We start from the raw sequence: 19,415 nt of genomic DNA, 5'->3' as shown, positions 1-19,415 counted from the left end.
GTCTAATAATTTTTGGACTATTTATACTTTTGGTAACAACATCCAGTAGCTGGGAGCTCCAGTTATTCTTTCAACTGAAAGCTTAAGAAAAGATGACAGGTTTGAAAAAGTACAAAGTTGTCTTGTGTCGAAATGAAATGGCCAGAAAAGCTGAAGATAAATTGAGACTAGAGAAATGTAATTTATAAAGGAGACATAAAACAAGCTAACAAAAACCAGTATTTTTTTTTCATGCAACATCAAACTGAACTGGGTAACTCATAGCCAAAATTGTAACTTAAAATATGCATGTGGTTCAAGCAATAATTTGACAAGCTCATGGAAGTAAAATCTATCAAGAGCTCTTAAACACGGAAGTAGAGCTGTTCAGGAACATTACAGGCTGCAAACTGCTGGACCCCATGAAAACACACGAGGGGATGTGCCACCTTCTATTTGCCTGCCCTGTTCCTTATTTTCCTTTCTTAAGCAGCTGCCAGAGGCCACTGTTGGCCAGAATACTGACTGTGGGCAGACTCAGCGCTGCTTTCTTACATTAATATGATGTGCTGTGGAAGAAACACCCTTTGGTTTTAAAACTGTCACCTCACAATAAGTTATCAATTTTTGGTGTTATTAGAGAATAATCACATCCCTTCTTTATGATATTCATGGCTCTACAGTCTTCATCTCGTTTGTTTTGATTCCTTAACTTTTCCATTTAGGCTATCCTTATGCTGTATTTTATCCTGATATGAGGAACCACTGACACTTCCACAGTGATATCAAGTTTTCAGTTTGATTCACGATTCTGCTCCTGTTGATTCCCATCTTCCTTGACTATTACTGACACTATATTCTGGAGACATGCTGCCAATCAGATGTGAACTTCCTCCTGATTAATAACAGTAATTCTACACCTCACCCATGTACAATGGCTATAGTGAGGATTTCCTCATAAATGTTAACTGCAACCTCCTGAAGGCAGAATTACCTCTGCTGCCTTCCAGCCCAGTCCCCCCTGCGTCTCACAGGTGGAGAGGATGGGGCAGCAGCCCCAGTGCCCTCCAGCAGAAAGCCCAGTGGGAAGAGGCATTCACCTGTTCATACAGTTCCCCTCTGATCAGTGCCGTGGAGATTCTATCGATGACATCCATGTTGGTGAGTAGCTCGTCCCTGCTCATGACTAGCCGTGCTGCTTTGGCTGGCAGCCCTGACCGCAGATACAAGCTGATGGCTGCCAGGTAGTCACCCTGTCCCTCCTGGACCTCCCCAGCCTTCTCCTCCTGATGAGTATCCAGCAGCCACTGGTAGTAATCCTGACGCAACTTCTCCAGCATTGGATGTCCCTATGCAGAAATACAGAACTAGTAGACCTGGGGAGGATGAGATATTGTCCAGCTCATCCTGCAGGCTCTGAGCACCTGGTCACATCACCAGGCCTCTTGTTGCCCAGTTATCAGAAACTACAATGCCAACCCTGAGTATCATGGCACTACCCATTCTTTTTTGAAGCCACAGATACTCTTAAAGCAATTTCAATAGCTTTTCCCCCTGTCCATCCAGGTCTGTACTTACACCAGTGCAATCTTCCCTTCTATTTGGAGCCCTTCTAAGCAGAAGCAAGGTAGGGCAGGTGAAAAGAACACAGACCCTGCGTGGACTCCCAACTAGAAGATTTATCAAGCAAGACCAGCCTATAGCCCAGTGCAGCAACATTCTGTACCTTGGCCTTGGCCACCTCAATGCATTCATCCCACATGTGCAGCTCCTGGTACATGTCCATGGCCTCCTCTGGGGCATTCTGTGTTGGAAAGCAAAGTGTTAACCTGAAGGCTCCAGGTTAGGAGCAGACACTGCCATGGAGCTCTCACAGCAGGCAGGGTTAGATGTGCAGGAAACACTTGGAAAAGTGTGGTGTCTCCTTTACTTCAATATACATCCTCCCTCACACTCTTCATACATCTCAGTGTAATCCTACACCTCCGAACAAGGAATACTTTTTCTACTTCAAGGACAAAACTCTTTTCTTAAGAACAAGCAACATCCTCCTTTCATCTTACACCAGAGGGCACACACTTCCCCACTCAGAAATAAAGATAACCTTTTCCACTCCTTGTTCCTTTACTCACTTGTTCCAGAAAGATCATCTCTGCCAGCTTGTAGTTCTTGTCCAGCATGGCCAAGCGGGCCCGCACCAGGTAATGGTCTGTGCCATCCCCACCCTGCAGACAACAGCAGCAAGCTCAGTTTGCTGAGGGAAAGAACAGGCTCTAGGATGGAACATGGAGGGGACTGCAAGTGGAGGCTGGGTCACTACAGAAATTAAAGACAGTTGAGAATCACAGCAGTAATAAGCCAGGACAGTATAAAATGGCCAGCCTTGAGAGGGACCTGGCAGCTGTGGACAGAAGACAATGTCACCAGTTTCTACACGAAGAGATACTGGTCTGTAACATGACACTGGTGAGCAAAGACACAGAAGATAATGTGCATGCAAGTATTTACAGGCAAACTGCTGCTCTGCAGAGCACAAAAAATTTGACTTACATGCTCCTGAGCTGCCTGGTCAGCAATTACATTGGTTTCATGCAGAAATCGAGCCTTTGCTATGTTTCCCAGAGCTGCAAAGCACCTGGAAAATGCAAACCAGTTAGTCAATACCTAGGTTTTGTTGCCCACTTTTGGTCCAAGATAAGAAAATCAGAAACCAGGCAGCAAACTCAGCTCCCAGGGAGAGGTGGGGTGGCCCTGCTTCAAGAGAAGCATTTTGCCAAGACCTGTGTTCAGATGTGCTTTCTAGCCCTGCTCCAAGGGAGAATCCGGGAACATGACCAAGGCTCATGTTTCACCTCCCCAGGCTTCAGCCATGCCTCAAGCTTATTCATGCCTGTCAGCTGTCTGAGTCCTTGCTATATACAGTTTTGGGCTGCCATCAACAACAATTTATGTTATAGACAGAGGTCTTCCCAGCCCTGGTTCTGGCATTACCATCTGGAATGAAAAGGTAAAGCCATGGCCTAGCATAGAGAACACATAAATCTCTAGTGCAGGGAATATTCCAGATTATACTCAGAGCCACATCTTTAGCTGGACCCTGGTTTCTGGGATTCAGCAAAGAGCATGTTGAAGCCATGAAGATGTGATGTACCTCTCTGCAATGTGCAGTTGTCTTGCTTCCAAAGCCAGTCTGCTGAGGGTTTTCCACATGGCTTCAGTCTCTGTGGACATTTCCAGTGTCTCCAAAAATGCAGCAGCCCTTGAGACAGAGAGATTTGTAGATTTTCAGTGACAGAAGAGCTCTCTGAAGAAAATCCCAGACTGAGACAGGAGCTTCCTAACCAGAGTGGTACTGAAACCAAAGCCAGCTGGGTGTGCCCAGCTCTGAAAAGTACAGTGTAAGGACAGCGCTGAACACAGATCCTGACAGAGCAGGGAGAAATTCAGTCATCTAGCTTATTCCTACCTGGGCTAAGGTACTTAGAGGCAGATGATCAGCAGAAGGCTGTAGCAGCGTGGGACAAATCTAAAGTGCTTTGTCTGATACAAGTCCCTACCGAGAAAGTCTCTGAAGACACAACAGTGCTATGAACATTTGAAGTTTTCTCCCTTGGTCACTTTTAAAAGCCCTCTAAGTGTCAGCAGTACCCAGGAGGCTGCCATGACCACTTCAGTCAGTTTTCACTCTGCACAGCTCCTAGATTTTTCCATGATACTGCTATCACCCCTAGAAGGGCAGCAGTAAAAGCACCCAAGCACTACTTCACATCTAGCTGCTCTGGAGACACTCCTATTCACTGCAATTAATTGACAGCTACCTTCAGCAAAGCCCTGTTCATGTCTGTGGAACCAGACTGGCCAGTCTTTCCCTGAGTTTGAAACCACAGAACTGCAAGGCAGCAAAAGCTGAAAAATCTCTCTGATGTTCATTATAGCCAGACCTGGCACCAACATCATGCTGAGAATCTGAAGTTCAGCTCTGGAAAGCTGTGCTGCTGCTGTTTGTGGGTCTTTGATTTCCAGGTCCTGGCATATGATACGATCTACCTGCCATCCCCACTGGCGTATCCAGCACTTACCTGTGATAATCCCCATCATCAATGGCAGTTCCAAACTCTATGAGGCCTTCATCCAGGGTGTAGGGCACAGTGTTCACCCCTTCAGATACTATCACTTCAGTCTTTCCATCATTCCTTTCCAAGCCTACGATATCCCCCTAGAAAGAGTAACAGCTGTCAATACTCCCCTGCTCATCTGAAGTGTGTGGGGTTTCAGGGGTGTGAGGGCAGCACTGCAACAGCTCTGCCAGACATGATTCTTCTGAATGAGCTCACACTGAGCACTGAGCCATGAAGCAACTCCTTGCTCCATCTTCTGCCAGAAATGTCTACCACAAAGCTGACAAATGAGCTTGTATTTTGTCCATAAGAAACTGACAGTTCCCTTCTGTCTCCCTTCTGCCATACCACCCTTGCTACTCCCACACACCTGAGGAAAAAGAAAAACAAACTGCAGGAGGCAACCGAAGTCTCCAGAGTTTTACCTTCAGAGGAAACATGGTGACTCGCTCTGGAGCATCAATGTTATACCAAATGCAGAGACTGTTTCTGTTCTGAGCAACCACCACATCACTGCCCGGGACCCACTGCACGTAGGAGCAATAGTTCAGAATGGTCGTCTTGGTGCTGCTCTCAATGTCAAAGAGCTGCAGCTGGAGGAGGCAAAGGAGAACAGGCTCAGCTGGGCTTGTGGCTGGGCTACAAGCTCACACAAACATTGCAGGAACAGCTGAGCAAGCATCTTGGAAACAGACATCACCCATCAGGAAACAGACTTTTTCCAAGACATACATCCTAAAATTTCATACTTATTTACACACTCCTGTAAGACCTTTTTAAACCCTTGCAGCATTTTAAGCTCTTGCCTCCCTTAGAGCTTGGCACAGACATACATAAACCTTGTTCTACTTCAGTTCCCTCTCAGCTGCAGAGCTGGAACAGGAAAATGGGCTCAGAAGTCCTTCATGGAAACAAACTAAGGGACCAAGAAGTGGCTTCCTCTGCAAATTTGGGCTCAACTCTCCATCCCAGGCACAGTCCTATTGCAATGACTACTATTAATAAGGTGAGAGGTCAGTTGTTTGTAGAACACAACTGTTTGGAAGGTGTAACCTGACATATGGCATAACTTTGCTATATATAAGATATCTTGTGACTGAAAAGTCCCAGACTGTCTCTATTCCTTGTCTTCACCTAGAGAAGATGAGAAAAAGAAGAGAACAGTGCTAGTCTCATGACACACCGATCAAAGGAGAACAAGAATGTCCTTGTTTCAGTCTGTACCAAAATGGCTGGAGAAATCATAGAACCCCAGAATGGTTTGGGTTGGAACAGACCTTAAAATTATCTTGTTGCAACTCCCTGCCATAGGCAGGGACACCTTTCACTAGACCAGGTTGCTCTAAGTCCTGTCCAACCTGGCCTTGAACACTTCCAGGGATGAGGCAGCCACAGCTTCTCTGAACAACTTGTGCCAGGGCACCCTCACAGGGGAGAATTTCTCCCCAGTATCCCATCTAACCCTGCTCTCTAGCAGTGGGAAGCCACTCCCCCTTATCCTCTCACTCCAGGCTCTTGTCCAAAGCTCCTCTCCAGCTCTTTTGGAGGCCCTTTAGGCACTGGAAAGGGCTCTAAGGTCTCCCTGGAGCCTTCTCTTCTCCAGGATGAACAATCACAATTCTTTCAGCCTTTCCTCATAGGAGAGGTGTTGCAGGCCTCTGACTATCACTGTGGCCTCCTCTGGACTTGCTCCAGCAGCTCCATGTCCGTCCTGTGCTGGGACCCTACATCTGGAAGCCACAGATGGAGGTCTCACCTCAACAGGGCAGAGGAACAGAGCCCACCCTCCCCTGCTATCCTCACTGTGGGATTGGTTCAGGACACAACTTATGCTTGGCCTTGTTGCATCTCAAGAGATTCCCATGGGCACAGCTGAGAGCTTGTTCAGGTTCCTCTGGATGGCCCTGTCCTTCAGGTGTGTCATTCCATCCTCAGCTTGGTGTCATCTGCAGGCTTGCTGAGGGTGTACTCAATCCCTTCATATGTATAATTAATGAAGATATAAAATAGTACTGTCCCAGTACAGACCCCTGAGGGGCACTGCTTGTCACTGATGTCCACCAGGACTCTGAGCTGTGGTCACTTCCCTCTGGATGTGAATGTTCACCCAGTTCCTTATCCAGCAGACAGTCCACCATCAAATCCATCTTTCTCCAGTTCATAGAGAAGGATGTTGTGGGGGACTGTGTGAAAAGCTTTACAGACATCTAGATAAAAGACATCCATAGCCCTTCCCTTGCTCACTGATGGAGTGTCTCCATCAGAGAAGGCCATTGGGTCGGTCAGGCAGGACTTGCTGTTGGTGAAGCCATGCTGGCTTCCTGAATGACCTCCCCTGGTCATCCTGAATCACCTTCCCATTCTCCATATACCTTAGCACTGCTTCTAGGGAGATCTGTTCCATTATCTTCCAAGCCCCAGAGGTGAGCCTACCAGGTCAGTAGTTCCCAGGGTCCTCCTTCCTACTCCTTTTAAGGATGGGGTACCATGTTCTCCTTTTTCCAGTCACTGCAGCTTCACCTGACTGACATGACTTTTGAATACCACAGACATATGTACTGCAGAAGAACCTATGATTTTCATTGTCAGGCGTGAGGAGAAGAAACAAGATGCCCAGTAACTAAGTTCAGCATTAGCTATGACTCAAGAATGCAGCACTGCCAGCTCATGCAATCTGGACATGGTCAATCTTCCCCAAAGGAGCATAAGCAAAAAATCAGGAGTATTTCAGATGTGCTTCTCACCTCCCTCCCCCGATTCAGGCATATCTGTCTCTACCTCTCCCCACACATGCCATCCTGCCACACGGCCTGAGGTGCCTGCCTCACCCTCATCTTCTTGTCCCTGAAGAGCAATTTGTGGCCTGTTTCATTGAGCTCCAGCCAATCGATCCTGCTGTCATGACTGATTGTGCCAGTGTTGTAGCCACCAACAAGGTCCACTTGGGAAGGAAAGAAAGGAAACAGTGTAAGTACCTGATGTACCTCAAAGCGCTTAACACCCACAGCTGTGCCAGAGGAATCAGATGCCTGGGACCTATTTAGGACAAAGACACTGGGACATGGACGCCAAAAAGCTGTAGTTTGATGCCTTCTCACCAGTAGCAGCTCTCTCCTACTGTCTGCAAGCATGCACAGCTCATGGGCAGTGCAGGCAACACAGAGTCTGGGTCCAGGACACAGTCACACACACCCATGGCTGTGTTCATGACAGGTAGAATCCTGTCCAAAGTAGGACAGCCTGGTTTCCAGTGGATTGCTGCTAGGCAGAGGGAATACAAAGGGGAACTTCAAGAATCTGCTGCTTGGAAGAGGGAATGCACAGAGGACCTTCAGGGATGTGCTGCCTGGCACAAAAATGAAAAGGAATAAGGAAGGCTGGCAAAATACAGGGAAGGGGAAGGAGGGTTACACTCACCTGTGGCTATAGTCTTGATGTCTATCAGGTAAGCCAGCCTCTTGTTCTCATCCACACCTCGCTGCTGTCTCTCATTGATTCGGACACTGTGATTTGAAGGGAATTACTATTACCTTCACTACTCCCAAAATTCACATTTGAATCACAGAGTCCCTCCCTGACTTCCCTGCAGTGTTCCTGAGCACATGGAGATTCTGGCAGCTCTCTGACCTGTGACACCTGCCCAGTAACTATAGCTGCCTCAAGTGAGAACAATGCTTTCTGATCCATGGCTTCCCCCCAAAGCTGCCCCTCTGGTTCCGGAGTCCCCAGTAACACATTAGTTACATTGCTCTGAGCAGCCCATGATCATTCCTCCTCCTGAATCAGAACATGAGGTATAGAATTTTAGAGGGACAGAGGAGGTCCTGCTGGCAATTGGGTCCCTAATGATGCTGTACCAGGACCAGCTGGATGCAGAGCTGCCTGAGAACATGCACAGAAGTTCAGCAACAGCCATGGCAGGTTGCACCAAGATCAGAGGAAAAGAGGCTCTTGTGCTTCTAAAACCTGACAGCCACTAATCTGGCAACTAACTGGTCCATGTGAGAAGTGGGTGTCTGGGGGCTGCATGCTACAGTGTGGGACATCTCCAGAGTTATGTATCTGATCTCACTTTACTAACTGCCTTAGTAAACGTAGTAAATGTTACATCTGCCTAAGGCAGATGTAACCATTACCTGACCAGATGAGGGTTCACAAACTCTGTGCGGACAGACCCCAGAATGTCATTGCTTCCGTATTCCACTAGTGTCAGCTCTCCAGCATTAAAAATCATGCAGACCTGATGGCGAGAAGGAAATACACTTTTAGAGTAAAGCAACAGAAACACTCACACCTACCGGTGAGGGGTACAGGAAAGAACTCTGCTGCACACAAGTCTAAATTTAAATACTCTGGGATGACTAAGGAGCTGTTCTTGTCTTCTTGTTGTGACTGACAGTTTTTCCTCAAGACTGGGGATTTTAACTGTGGGCCTATCAGTCTTGCAGGAGTCAAGCTCTCCCCATGACAGCTGTATTCTGTATCTCTAACATAATCTCTGGCCATTGATCTTTTACTGTTTCTCTCTCCTTCAGGGTTATGACTTATATAACTCGTCAGTCCACACACCAAGTTTGTTCTGTACCTGTCATGTGGAAAAGGCATGTACAAGGAAGAAGCAGATTGAGATCTGCATGAAGAAATCTAGGAAACTGCTGAGAAACAAGGGTTTTTCCAGAAATGCAGGTGACACTTTTCTTGCTGGTGCACACAGAGCTTTACACACTATCCATGAGGAGCGTTCTGTTCCATCCTACTTACGTTCTCATTGTCAAAGAAGAACTTCTCATTCCCCCCAGATCCTTGCCAGGCCACCTACAAAGTAATGCACGGGGTGAGGCTGACAGGCTGACAGCTCCACCAGCACCAGCCTGAAGATGATGGGGTCCTCTGTCCAGCTTTTGGTTCCCATAACAGACAGCATGACTTACACGGCACAATGGATCATATTCCATTCCTTTAGCTGCCAACACTGCTTTTCAGTCATTCCCAGCTTGCAAATTCCACATGCTCCTCTCCTTTCTTTAGACTCAGCTTCACACACCAGCTCTCTTTGTATAGTACATTACTGCCTTCCGAACAAGAGGCCTTTATGGCACCAAGGTACTTCCTCTATCCTATCCTTCACAGGCCCTTCTCCACCTTCCCAGACCAGCTTTATTACAAAAAGCACCCAAACAGCTCCTCTGCCTCTGTTAATCATAGCCACAGAATCACTGCTACCACTTGTGGGAGCAGAATCTCCTCACCACATGTAGCTGAAATCCTTTTTTTAGGGTCACTCTAGCAATGGCTGATCAGCACAGTGCCAGTGGGAGAATAACTGATTGGAAATTCGCATAGAGCACTGGATAATACAATAGCTGCTGTGGGAACAACAGACAAGTGACCAGAGAAGCAGAAAACTGAAAACCAAGGCTACAGCAGTCCTCTTCCTTCATGGAGTGCAAACTCCAACTTACTGCTTCAAAGGAACTGCAGTGAGACAGCAAGAGAGTAAACGGACATCTCACAGCCTTGCTCTTTTTGAGAAGTGTGTATAGCTGTGCAATCTAAAGAAAAACTCAGTACAGTAAGATGCAGAGAAAGATGGGAGCTTCGTTCTGGCCAAATTCTTAGTTATATTACCAAGTATCAGCATTCTCCAGCACACACCTCCAGTCACAGCTCCTGCTCCAAGAGAGATTAATTAGCTCACCGTCAGTCTGATTAAAGTCGGATTATTTGCTTTGTTCACAAAGCAAATGTCCTTGAAGCCTGTTTAATGCTTTTATTAGACATTAGCCTATTGCCCACATTCTCCAGGCTCAGCACATGGGCTCAGCATTCAGTGCACCATGAGGCTCAGGGGATGGACAATCCTGTGTGAATTGTCTGGTACCAGAAAGGGCACTGCCATAAGCTGTGGGATGCAGCCATGAATTGTTTTCTGATGATTTTTTATTTTGTTTCTTTTAAACACACTAAGATTTGTACATTCACACCTGGAATGTATATGTGTAAAACATCCAGATTTGGGCCCCCAAGTACAAGAAAGACTGATAAACTGGAGCAAGTTCAGCACACTGCCATCAGGATGGTTGGGAGTGAAGCACTTACACTGTTAAAAGAGGCTGAAGGAATTTGGCTTCTTCAGCCTGGAGAAGGGAAAGCTTAGGAAACCTCTAATACAGTGGTGCCAGGCTTTTTTTGGCAGATGCAGAGCAGAAAGATGAAAAATTATCATAAAACAACAGTCAAAATACCAAGACGACTTAGAAAAATGCTTCCCTCCATGAGTACAGTAAAGCATTGGAACAGAGGACTAAAGAAATTGTGGGACTTGAGCAACAGCATCTGAATTTAATATTGACCTCCCAATAAGTTTGATAAGAGACCTCCCAAGGCCCCTTCCAACCTGAATTGTTCTATGATTCTTTGAAAAGAGGGATTGTTCCCATGCAGAAATCATATCCTCTGAGTTATGAAGTTAAGCATTTGACACTCTGGAAACACCACTGATTTTCCAGTACCTCACTGAGCTTGTTGGAGCTGACATCACCCAGCAGTAATGTGTCTGAGGTATGGGCCACCAGGTATCTGTCCTTCCCTAAGATCTTCACCTCATCAATCTCATAACCGTACTGGGATTTCAACACAACTCGAGTTCCTGTGGAGAGGTTCTTCACGATGACCTAGTGAAAGTGAGAAAAACCAATATGAGGCCATGCACAGAGGAACAGCACAGACTTCTTGCCCTGTGGAAGATTAGGCAACAGATGACATTAGGATATTTAGATCCCCTCACATAATTTCCCTCTGCTTTTCTTAAAAACCTTACCATTCCTTTTGCATGGGATGACAGCTGTAGTAGACATGTGGGATTCTTACTTTTGCCATTTACAAGTTACTCGCCTAACCACTCAGGCCCCCAAGGATAAGCCCCCTTTGAAGAGTCCTGTACTCTCTCCCCAGACTGCACAGGGGTGCCCAGGCTGCCAGCTCACCCTTACTGCCACATTCTGAACGTCAATTTGGCTGAAATGGAATCACTTTAGAAGTCTGCACTTGACATGGAGGTACCACACAAAAAATTCACAAGGTAGGAAATTAACTCCATGGTCTCTTATGCTGTCCAATTCCCACCCAACTTTATCTCTGTCCAAGGCATATCCTCTATGCCTTTCTCAACAAGTTGGCATGAACCAGCCATAGGTGCAGAGCTCCAAACATGTCTAGTTCTGGCAAACATCCCATTTTCATCAGGAATTTCATACCTCATTAGATACTCTCTTACCTGGCTTGGTCCCACGTATGTAATTTCAAATTTATTTTTGTAAATGGTTTTGCGAAGGCAGCAGTCAAACTGTTCAACTCCTCCACACAGCGTACCCTGGGGACAAAAACACATCATGTGGTCAGTGAACTTGAGTTAGGGAGAGAGATTCCAGACCCTGCTTACATGAAGAAGATCAGAGGTCAGACACCAGTTCTGGAAAACAAGGTTCAAGCATCCACATGCAGGAGGACCAGCCCTGTTTTCACTTTCTTTAGACAACAGAAAGATTGAGCCATTCTCAGAAAAATGAAGATTACCAAAGCTGGCATGAATCTGGGATGGCAGGAGGTGGGGTTAAAAACCACCTTTATCCTCATCTTTCACATTATTTTTCTCCATTTCTCACTTCTCCATCTCCCAGCCTCCTATTCTTTCCTCCCTTACAGAAGAATCCTTTCACCTTTATTTCTTTCTTTATAGCATCCCTATTCTTTCCACTGATCTCCTATCCCCTAGTCCCTTCCCCTTCTCTGAAAATAGTTGTTCACTTGTTCAATAATTCTTGGTCTGAAAATATTTCAAAGATTCTTGATTGTTTAACACAAAACCATAAAAAACTAATAAAGAAAAGTCATAAAAACCACAATTCATAAATAATTTACGTGTTTGAAGTGTTAGTAACTATAACTAACTAGTAAGCCTTAGTCAACTTACTACAGAAAATATGCAGAAAGATCAATTTAAAGGGATTTAAAGAATTATCTGACTTTAGAGAAAGGCAGATTAAGTCTTGATGGCTAAAGGTAGAAGAAAGAGAAGACTGAACTGAAAACACAGCATGGAAACACAGAATGTAATTAGCAGGTCAGTTTGTATGCTGCTTCTCATGGGTGCCCAAAGGAAAGAATGCTCCTGAGACTGCTCTGGAAAAGATATGCTGACCTCATCATGCTTCTGAGAAAAGAGAGGGGCTGCTGCAACCAGTGAGCCATCACACCAGCAGCCAGAAGCTTTTGCAGCTCCACACGCACACACCCGAGCCTGGGAACTGCAGCCGTTCCCTAGCACAAGGTCCCGGCCTCGGTGTCTGCCCTGCACCCCTGGGGGAGGTGTGACCACAGCAGGATGACCACGTTCAAAGCCTTCCCCTGAGCACACCACTCTGTTCCCATGCACAAACATCCCACTGGTGGGAGACCTCAGGGCTCAGGCCTCCTGACTGAAGACACAAACCGCACAGATCCGCGAGCCATCCCTCTTCCACGCCAAAGCTGTGATGGTGTACAGGTGAGCTATTTCTTTGGGCTTGCCTTCCTCCCAGGCACTGCGGCGCGGGCTCCAGTTCAGAACCCGTAACCTGTGAGAGACAGGAGATAAGAGAGACATTAAAAACTGTGTATGGCTGACAAAGGAAGGACTACAAAGAGGAGAATTCTCCATCAGGTATGTGGTACCTGTCATAGCTGCCAATGACAACGGACTGGCCGCTGGGACTGGTGGCTGCTGTGGTGAATTCCTTCTCTGACGAGTCCCGGCTGTAGTCAAAGGTTTGAATCACGCTACCTTCCTTCCCATAAGCGACGATCTTCTTATCACAGCCTGCAGCCACAATGCTGCTGGAAGCCCAGGCAAGGGCGTAAGGAGGACAGGGATGCACCGCCAGCTTACCCTACAACAGACAAGAACACCCTGAACACGTGAATGGCCCCAACTGCTAGCTGGCCTCTGTGTCAGCTATCCCAGTGGGGACCAGTACGGGACCTTCTGTAAAGCCCAGTTCATGGGGGCAGGCTTTGACTGCCTGCCTAGTCTGTAGGAAGACAAACCAGAACTGATTTATCAACTATTACATTCATTAACTGTGAGAAGAATTCTAATGCCAGTAAGAAGCCTGATATCATTAACTAGACTGACACTGAACTCCCAATACAGCAGAGTATAGATGGATCTTCATGATAGCATGGCAGAGAGCAGCCATGCTCAAACTGCTTCAGCTGGAGACAAAAGATCTGAGAACAGCATCCCCTTCACCACAGCCTGAAGTGCAGAGGCGCTCCTGGCACAGAGGAGCGGGAGGCTCAGGAGAAATGCTGGACATCCAAGGACAAAATGTGAGCCTGAGATTCAACGTTAACTGTGGTAATCATAACCTACTTAGTATGGGGACAACAGCAGCCACTCCATGGAACCCTACCTCTTTCAAGCATCATTCTCCTGGACACTTGAACATCAAATCTTTCCAGACACCTGAACACCTTTATGCCTCACACAAAAACATGAATTCTCCCCTTACCACTGCCCTCAGTGTATTCCAAAGCATCTAATCACTGTTCTGCCTCCATGAATATTTCCCAAAACCTTTGCTAGCAAGCACAGCCTGCAGTTCCTCTCCAGACTTCCACTCTCTCTACAGCCTGATCCCTTTCCAGAGCTCTGGAGCTGGGAAGCAGGCTGTGCAAATAGGAATTCTGATCACCGAAAGATCTTTGGTACCTGTGATTCACCTGAACCCTCATCATCAAAGAAGAAGCGCACTATGGTTCCATCAGCATGGCCAGACAGGATTCCTTTCCCTGACACACTGCAGAAAAACACAGACAGGATGATGCAACATTACAGGACGACTTGCACCTTCATACTCATATCCCTGCCCAGAGCAGCAATTCCCAGGGTCATGGCTGATGTTCCTCATCAAAGGAACCTTCCCCAAAGACAAGACAAATATTGAGTATCTGTGCCAGTGTCTGTAAAAAGAAAGCAGACAAAAGAAACCAAAGTGGAAAGGAGAGTGACCAGTTAAGTGTCTTCTCCATGTAAAATTACAATAAAAAACTTTCTGTATTACTAAAACCAAGAAGCTAAGTGACCTTCAGTGGAATAATGACTCTGCTCAGAAGTGCTTACAGCAAGGCACAGCAAACAGCTCTTGCACTGGAACTGTTCCAGAAGTGAGGCTGGATATTATAATATTGGGAATCCCTAAAAGAAACACAATGTGGGCAAAAACCACCTGGACAAAACTCCAGGCCTAAGTCAATTTTTTATAGCATTGATATCTTGTGCTTCTGGACACAAGTAGGGAGAAGAGAGCAAAGAAAAATAAACAGGTCGAAAACCATGTACCCAGAGAAACACTTTTTAATGAATATTAGAAGATTCAAGAACAGAATACAAATTCTATGGACACTGTAGCAATCCAGCAATCATGTATCTGTCACCAGAATGACAGCACTGAATGAAAATTCCATTCCTAGGACCATGACACATTTCAAGTTTTAGGTAAAGAATACTAAAGTAGTTGAAATGAAATCTTATTAATTAAAATAATTTTAAACTGCACTTTATGGTTATTTTCCTAATTGTCAAAGGTTTTATCTGGCAGAATTATGTTACTTTTTTTAGCCCTTAAACATGATTAATGTTAGTTATTACTTAGATGAAACTGGCAAATGTAGTCCTTATAAAGTCATAGATTTAAAAACATCAGAGTATATAAGTAAGCTCATGGAGACTTTCATCCTCAACTGTGTTTGAAGAACAACCAGACTGCTGGTGTGGCACAGCCAGGTACAAGATTTTAGGAAGGAATTCCCTCTGGAGAGCACAGTATGTTATTATCTTGACAAGAAAGTGACAGCAAAAGAACACTAGTAAACACCCATACTGGTCGTTGTTATGCCATGCCAGCAGCAGGTGTGAGACTGAGCCAAAGCAGAGCAGCCCAAAGCAATGCCATACTCACTTGGAAGTCAGTGAGACCACAAAGGAATCTGTTCCATAGACGGTGGAAGACTTGTTGTTCTTTGTATTTGCTAAACGAACCTGAGAAAGAGAAAATGATCAGTGTTGCTTTCACCAGTAGAATGTGGATCCTCTCCCAGTGTAAGTAACATTCTCAGAGGTTTCCCTGCTCACTGTCAGGAAAGAAATCACAGGAAGCACATTGCCTTCCAGTATGTTATAGAAGTGGAAAAGTTGGAGTCACATTTCCGCATTTCTAGAAAATTTTGGAGAAAGATCCAAAAGATCTAATAGAACCTCCAGGGACTGTGAACCAGAAAATTCAAGTCCACGGTGTAATCCCTCTGTTGAAGTTACTGTGGCATCCAGTGATGGCTCCTACCCCTTAACACAGCCATTGGCAGACCCTGGCAGACCCTGCAAGGGAAAGAAAATAACAAGTTTCTCTACCTTTCCTTCAGCAAGACCAAAGACAATGATATGCTCTGCTGGCCACAATAAGCAGGTCACAGCACTCTGCAAAGGAGGAGGTAAAAAGAGAGGTAAGAGCTCCATCCTACCCAGCTTCCTGCCCCACTGCCACCCTAAAATAGTTCATGAACAGACACAATTCAAGCAGGACAGACTGGGCATTTGGACAGGCCTTACAGTAGCTGAAGCTACTGGACAAACCTTACTTTGTGCTGAAGCTTAAACTAGATAAAAGTGAGCTGCGGCAAAGTAATTGAGCACAGGAGGACTATAGGAGGGCAAAAAAAGTTATAGGGATGTGTTCAGTTTGGAGCTCTTTTGCGAGTATTACTTACTGAGCAGTGCCAGGCTTGTCACATGCTATTGGTGAATGTATAAAATCATGGCTGTTTTAAAAGGTTTTTTTCAACAAGTATAAAATACAAAAATAATTTCACTGTGACAACTTCTGCAATAGCTATGAGAATACTTGTCCATTGGATCTTTATTTGATAAATAAGAAATATTTTTTCATTGACAAGTAAGATGGTTATTAGATGCTACCAAGTAGTCAGGTAGAAACAGGCTCATTAAATCCAAACCAAAGGTATTCTCAAAATCTGAGGTGAAGTCGGAATGAATAAAGTTGACCACAAAACCCAACTGTAAGAGGACTGAGAAAGTTTATGAAAGCTCTTCACATATACCCTGCAGAAGTTTAGTCAGTAAGAAGGCTGGTGTTTGGCAGTGTGCCATCAGCACCAGCCTCATTGGATCTCTGTCCCATTTTAAGCATCTGGGACTGCTTAAGATACATATCAGCATTTATTAATTCCTCATTTATTTATCTCATCCTCTATCCCTGCTCTGATCATTCATATCAGCAAACACAGCTACAAGCAGACAACAAAATGTCTCAAGGTAACCAAACTGTTCATAATTTAAATGTCCAACCGTTGACCAAGACCCATTTTAATTACCCCTGTTTCCCTCATTATCTGCCAGACTTATTTTCCACTCTAACACAACAAAAGCTTGGGAACAAGCCTCACACAGTGGTGATGTGCTCGTTGTTTGTCCTCCTGGCCCTCAGCAGGAGGCTTGGCTTGCCAGTGTGATCACACACTGGGATCACTGTGTGTGTGAGAGGGCCCAGTGGCAGGAGAGGGAAAGGGCTCAAACTATCTCTCATATGGACTGAGCATTTCAAAAATTTTTAAATGACAGTATTTAGTTACGTGAGAAAGCCAGGAACAGTGCTAAAACCCCAGACATACAGCATCAGAAAAAAATAAAGGATTTAATGTGTTACAAGTGGTAGAAAAGGCATGGGGAAATGAGAAATGAGAGAAAAAAATACTGAACTTCTACATAAATACAAAATCCTGTGCATGTGCCACATACAGCATCTGAGCTTGTGAGAGGTGAGCAGGCCCCCACCAGGCTGGCAGCTGGAGGGGCAGGCAGCAAGCAGTACACAAGGAAAGAGCTCTCCAGAGAGGCTAAAGCTGCCCACACCTGGGATAGCCAGCCTGTTCAGGAACGGGACAAATGGACACCAAGCCCTTGTTGCTCTCTTTTCCTCATGACCACTCAGTGCAGCAGCGCAACTGCAGACAAAACAGAGGCTGACCAGCAGCTTTCCTGTCTCAGAGACACAGAATTCCCTGGGCTCCCTGCAGCAGTCAGAGCAGCCACAGTGGCAGGCCATGACCCAGCTCTGAGATAAAAGCTTTCAACGGAGACGCTGAAGCTACCCTTCACCTGAGAGACAGCTTGAGAAAGTCTGGCACAGAGACTCCAGCAACTCCATCAGGAACAGCTCTGTCTATGTCTTCTGGGGATTTGGACATGAAGAATGACTCCTCCTACCCTGCAGAGAACTGTCTTGGTGACACAGAGACTATGGTCATGGCACTTGCCTGGAAAGCCAGGGGCAGCTGCTGGACATTTGCCTCTGAAGGTAGTCAGTGCACTGTATTTTGTCGCTATGATGGCTTTCTGTGCAAGGAATTCATAACACCTTTGCCTTTTCCAGACAGATCTCAGGGCAAGCCTTTGCAAACACCTACTGGGCAAACTGCTTTCTGACACAGGCAGGTCAAGCCAGAGCAGCAGAACACAAACGTGGCCAAGGAACAAACCTGACAGAAATCACAAACCTGAAGCAATTGAGTGTGCGGAAATTGCACAGTTTGAATTCTGTACACTTTGCATTTTGTTTAATAAGGCATCTTGGAGTTTAGAGCTGCAAACCTGTGAAAAATAGTTGGGGTCTGAGTGTCACGTATTTTTCCCTTTCAACTCCCTTAAAATAGTCTGTCCACTGATGCCTAAAGTAGTCCCCAAAGGTTTGTAACTGATTGCATTGATCGTTCAACAACTTACTCTGTTATACTCAAGCATTAGGACACCTCCAAAGCCTGATGAGCAATATATGCCTCAGAATTTAGAGATTCTCCTAGGATCTTTAAAGGTCAAGTACAGTTTGGCCAAGTACACCTGTGAGTATGAGCAGAGACCTCTCATTGTTTTTTCCTACTTATGCCAGAGAAAATGACGTCAAACACAAGTCTGGGTCTCACCGTTTGGATGAACTTGTTGCATATCACCTTCTTGTCACCCCTGCAGAAAAATATAAACAAAAATTACTATCAGCAGCCCTGCACATTCTGATCACCCTGCTGTTTATACACAGTCTGGTTTGATAGTGCTAAACACAGTCCATTCAAGTCCTGAGTGCTGCTAGTCTATCACAACTTTAGGCAAAAAACCAAAAAGACCCCCAGCATCTGAGCTTCCAAACTCCTCGTGAACTGCCTTTCTGAGTGCCGTTAGCACAACTCCTACCAGCAAATGAGGTTGCAGTGGGGCAGGTATGTGCCATCGCTGCACAGCTGTGACATATGATGGCAACACAGGCTCCAGCTAGCTGCATGCACAGCCTGGGCTCCATAAGGGCCCTGCCGCGGAAACCTCACCTGCTGCCCCACGGGCACCTTTGTGGCTCCCTGCAGGTCAGGTGATGGGCAATACAGTGTGTGCCAAGGCAAGGATCAGGCTAAGGGAGCCCATGGCAGGGCGGAATGGAGCATGCTGGACCCCACCGCACACTCACCACTCCTCACCGATCCTGTACACGTAGACAACGTTGTCTGTCTGCCCGATGGCCAGTTTAGTGGAGTCCGGAGAGAAGGCCATACCTTTGACCATGTAGCTCTTCCTGCCGTACTGCAGAGAGGGTCGGTGGGACCGTGGGAAGGCTGGCTGCCCCAGCGCTGCCCGGCCCGTGCCCATCCCCAGCCCGGCTGGCCCGGGTCCACTCACCTTGGCGTCTGCCGGCTTGGTGGAGAACTTGTCGCGCCTCTCGCCCTGCTCGTCGTAGAGCAGCACCACGCGCTCCGCGGTGCACACGGCGAAGCGGGCACTGCTGGCGGACCAGGCCATGCAGGTCACCCGCGCCGTCCCGTCCTGCGGGCACACACGGCTCAGCGGGACAGAAGGAGCCCCAGAGGACGCACGCAGCTCAGCTGGCACACGTTGCTCAGCGGCTGGGCACGCACGGCTCAGCAGTCACACTATAGCCTCAGCGTCGCCGCTACGCGCCCCAGGCCGGTCAGGGCCGCTCTCCCCGACCCGGCCTGGCCCGGCCCGATCCCCCGCGGCCTGATCCCCCCCCAGCCCGGTCCGGTCCGGTCCGACCTGCGGGGCCAGCAGGGTCCGCACGTGCCGCAGCTGCATCGCGCCCTCCGCCGGGCCCGGGCCCGGGCGGGGATGGTCCCACGGGGTCGAGCTGGTCCCAGCACCGCTCCGCCGCCGCCGCCGCTGCGGGCCCACCTCGCCCCGCCCCCGCTGCCGTGGCAACTCCG

General features: G+C 46.9%; 1 protein-coding gene across 4 annotated transcripts in view; it reads right to left on the bottom strand.

The window, feature by feature from the left end:
- The window catches only part of IFT172 (intraflagellar transport 172), a 37,937-nt gene extending 18,546 nt beyond the window's left edge, over nt 1-19,391 (bottom strand). For all 4 annotated transcript variants that reach the window (XR_014953496.1, XR_014953497.1, XM_085574153.1 and 1 more), the window contains exons 1-22: nt 19,249-19,391; nt 18,874-19,017; nt 18,665-18,777; nt 18,132-18,171; nt 15,547-15,612; nt 15,098-15,177; nt 13,849-13,936; nt 12,810-13,024; nt 12,589-12,712; nt 11,374-11,469; nt 10,610-10,771; nt 8,859-8,912; nt 8,234-8,337; nt 7,515-7,600; nt 6,926-7,038; nt 4,523-4,690; nt 4,059-4,195; nt 3,131-3,238; nt 2,530-2,614; nt 2,112-2,204; nt 1,706-1,783; nt 1,080-1,328 (exon numbers count right to left, since the gene is read on the bottom strand). Coding sequence is in view for 2 of the 4 variants with exons in the window: in XM_085574153.1 (XP_085430279.1) it covers nt 1,080-1,328; nt 1,706-1,783; nt 2,112-2,204; nt 2,530-2,614; nt 3,131-3,238; nt 4,059-4,195; nt 4,523-4,690; nt 6,926-7,038; nt 7,515-7,600; nt 8,234-8,337; nt 8,859-8,912; nt 10,610-10,771; nt 11,374-11,469; nt 12,589-12,712; nt 12,810-13,024; nt 13,849-13,936; nt 15,098-15,177; nt 15,547-15,612; nt 18,132-18,171; nt 18,665-18,777; nt 18,874-19,017; nt 19,249-19,287 (2,442 nt within the window). In the remaining 2 variants the exon portion in view is untranslated. The remainder of the gene's footprint in view (nt 1-1,079; nt 1,329-1,705; nt 1,784-2,111; nt 2,205-2,529; nt 2,615-3,130; nt 3,239-4,058; nt 4,196-4,522; nt 4,691-6,925; nt 7,039-7,514; nt 7,601-8,233; nt 8,338-8,858; nt 8,913-10,609; nt 10,772-11,373; nt 11,470-12,588; nt 12,713-12,809; nt 13,025-13,848; nt 13,937-15,097; nt 15,178-15,546; nt 15,613-18,131; nt 18,172-18,664; nt 18,778-18,873; nt 19,018-19,248) is intronic.
- Between the last annotated feature and the right edge of the window lie 24 nt (nt 19,392-19,415).

This window comes from Lonchura striata, chromosome 3, assembly GCF_050655825.1.
Source record: "Lonchura striata isolate lonStrDom1 chromosome 3, ASM5065582v1, whole genome shotgun sequence".
Taxonomy (NCBI): domain Eukaryota; kingdom Metazoa; phylum Chordata; class Aves; order Passeriformes; family Estrildidae; genus Lonchura; species Lonchura striata.
The sequence above is the reverse complement of the archived record's forward strand: the minus strand, read 5'-3'. Positions and strand labels throughout refer to the sequence as shown.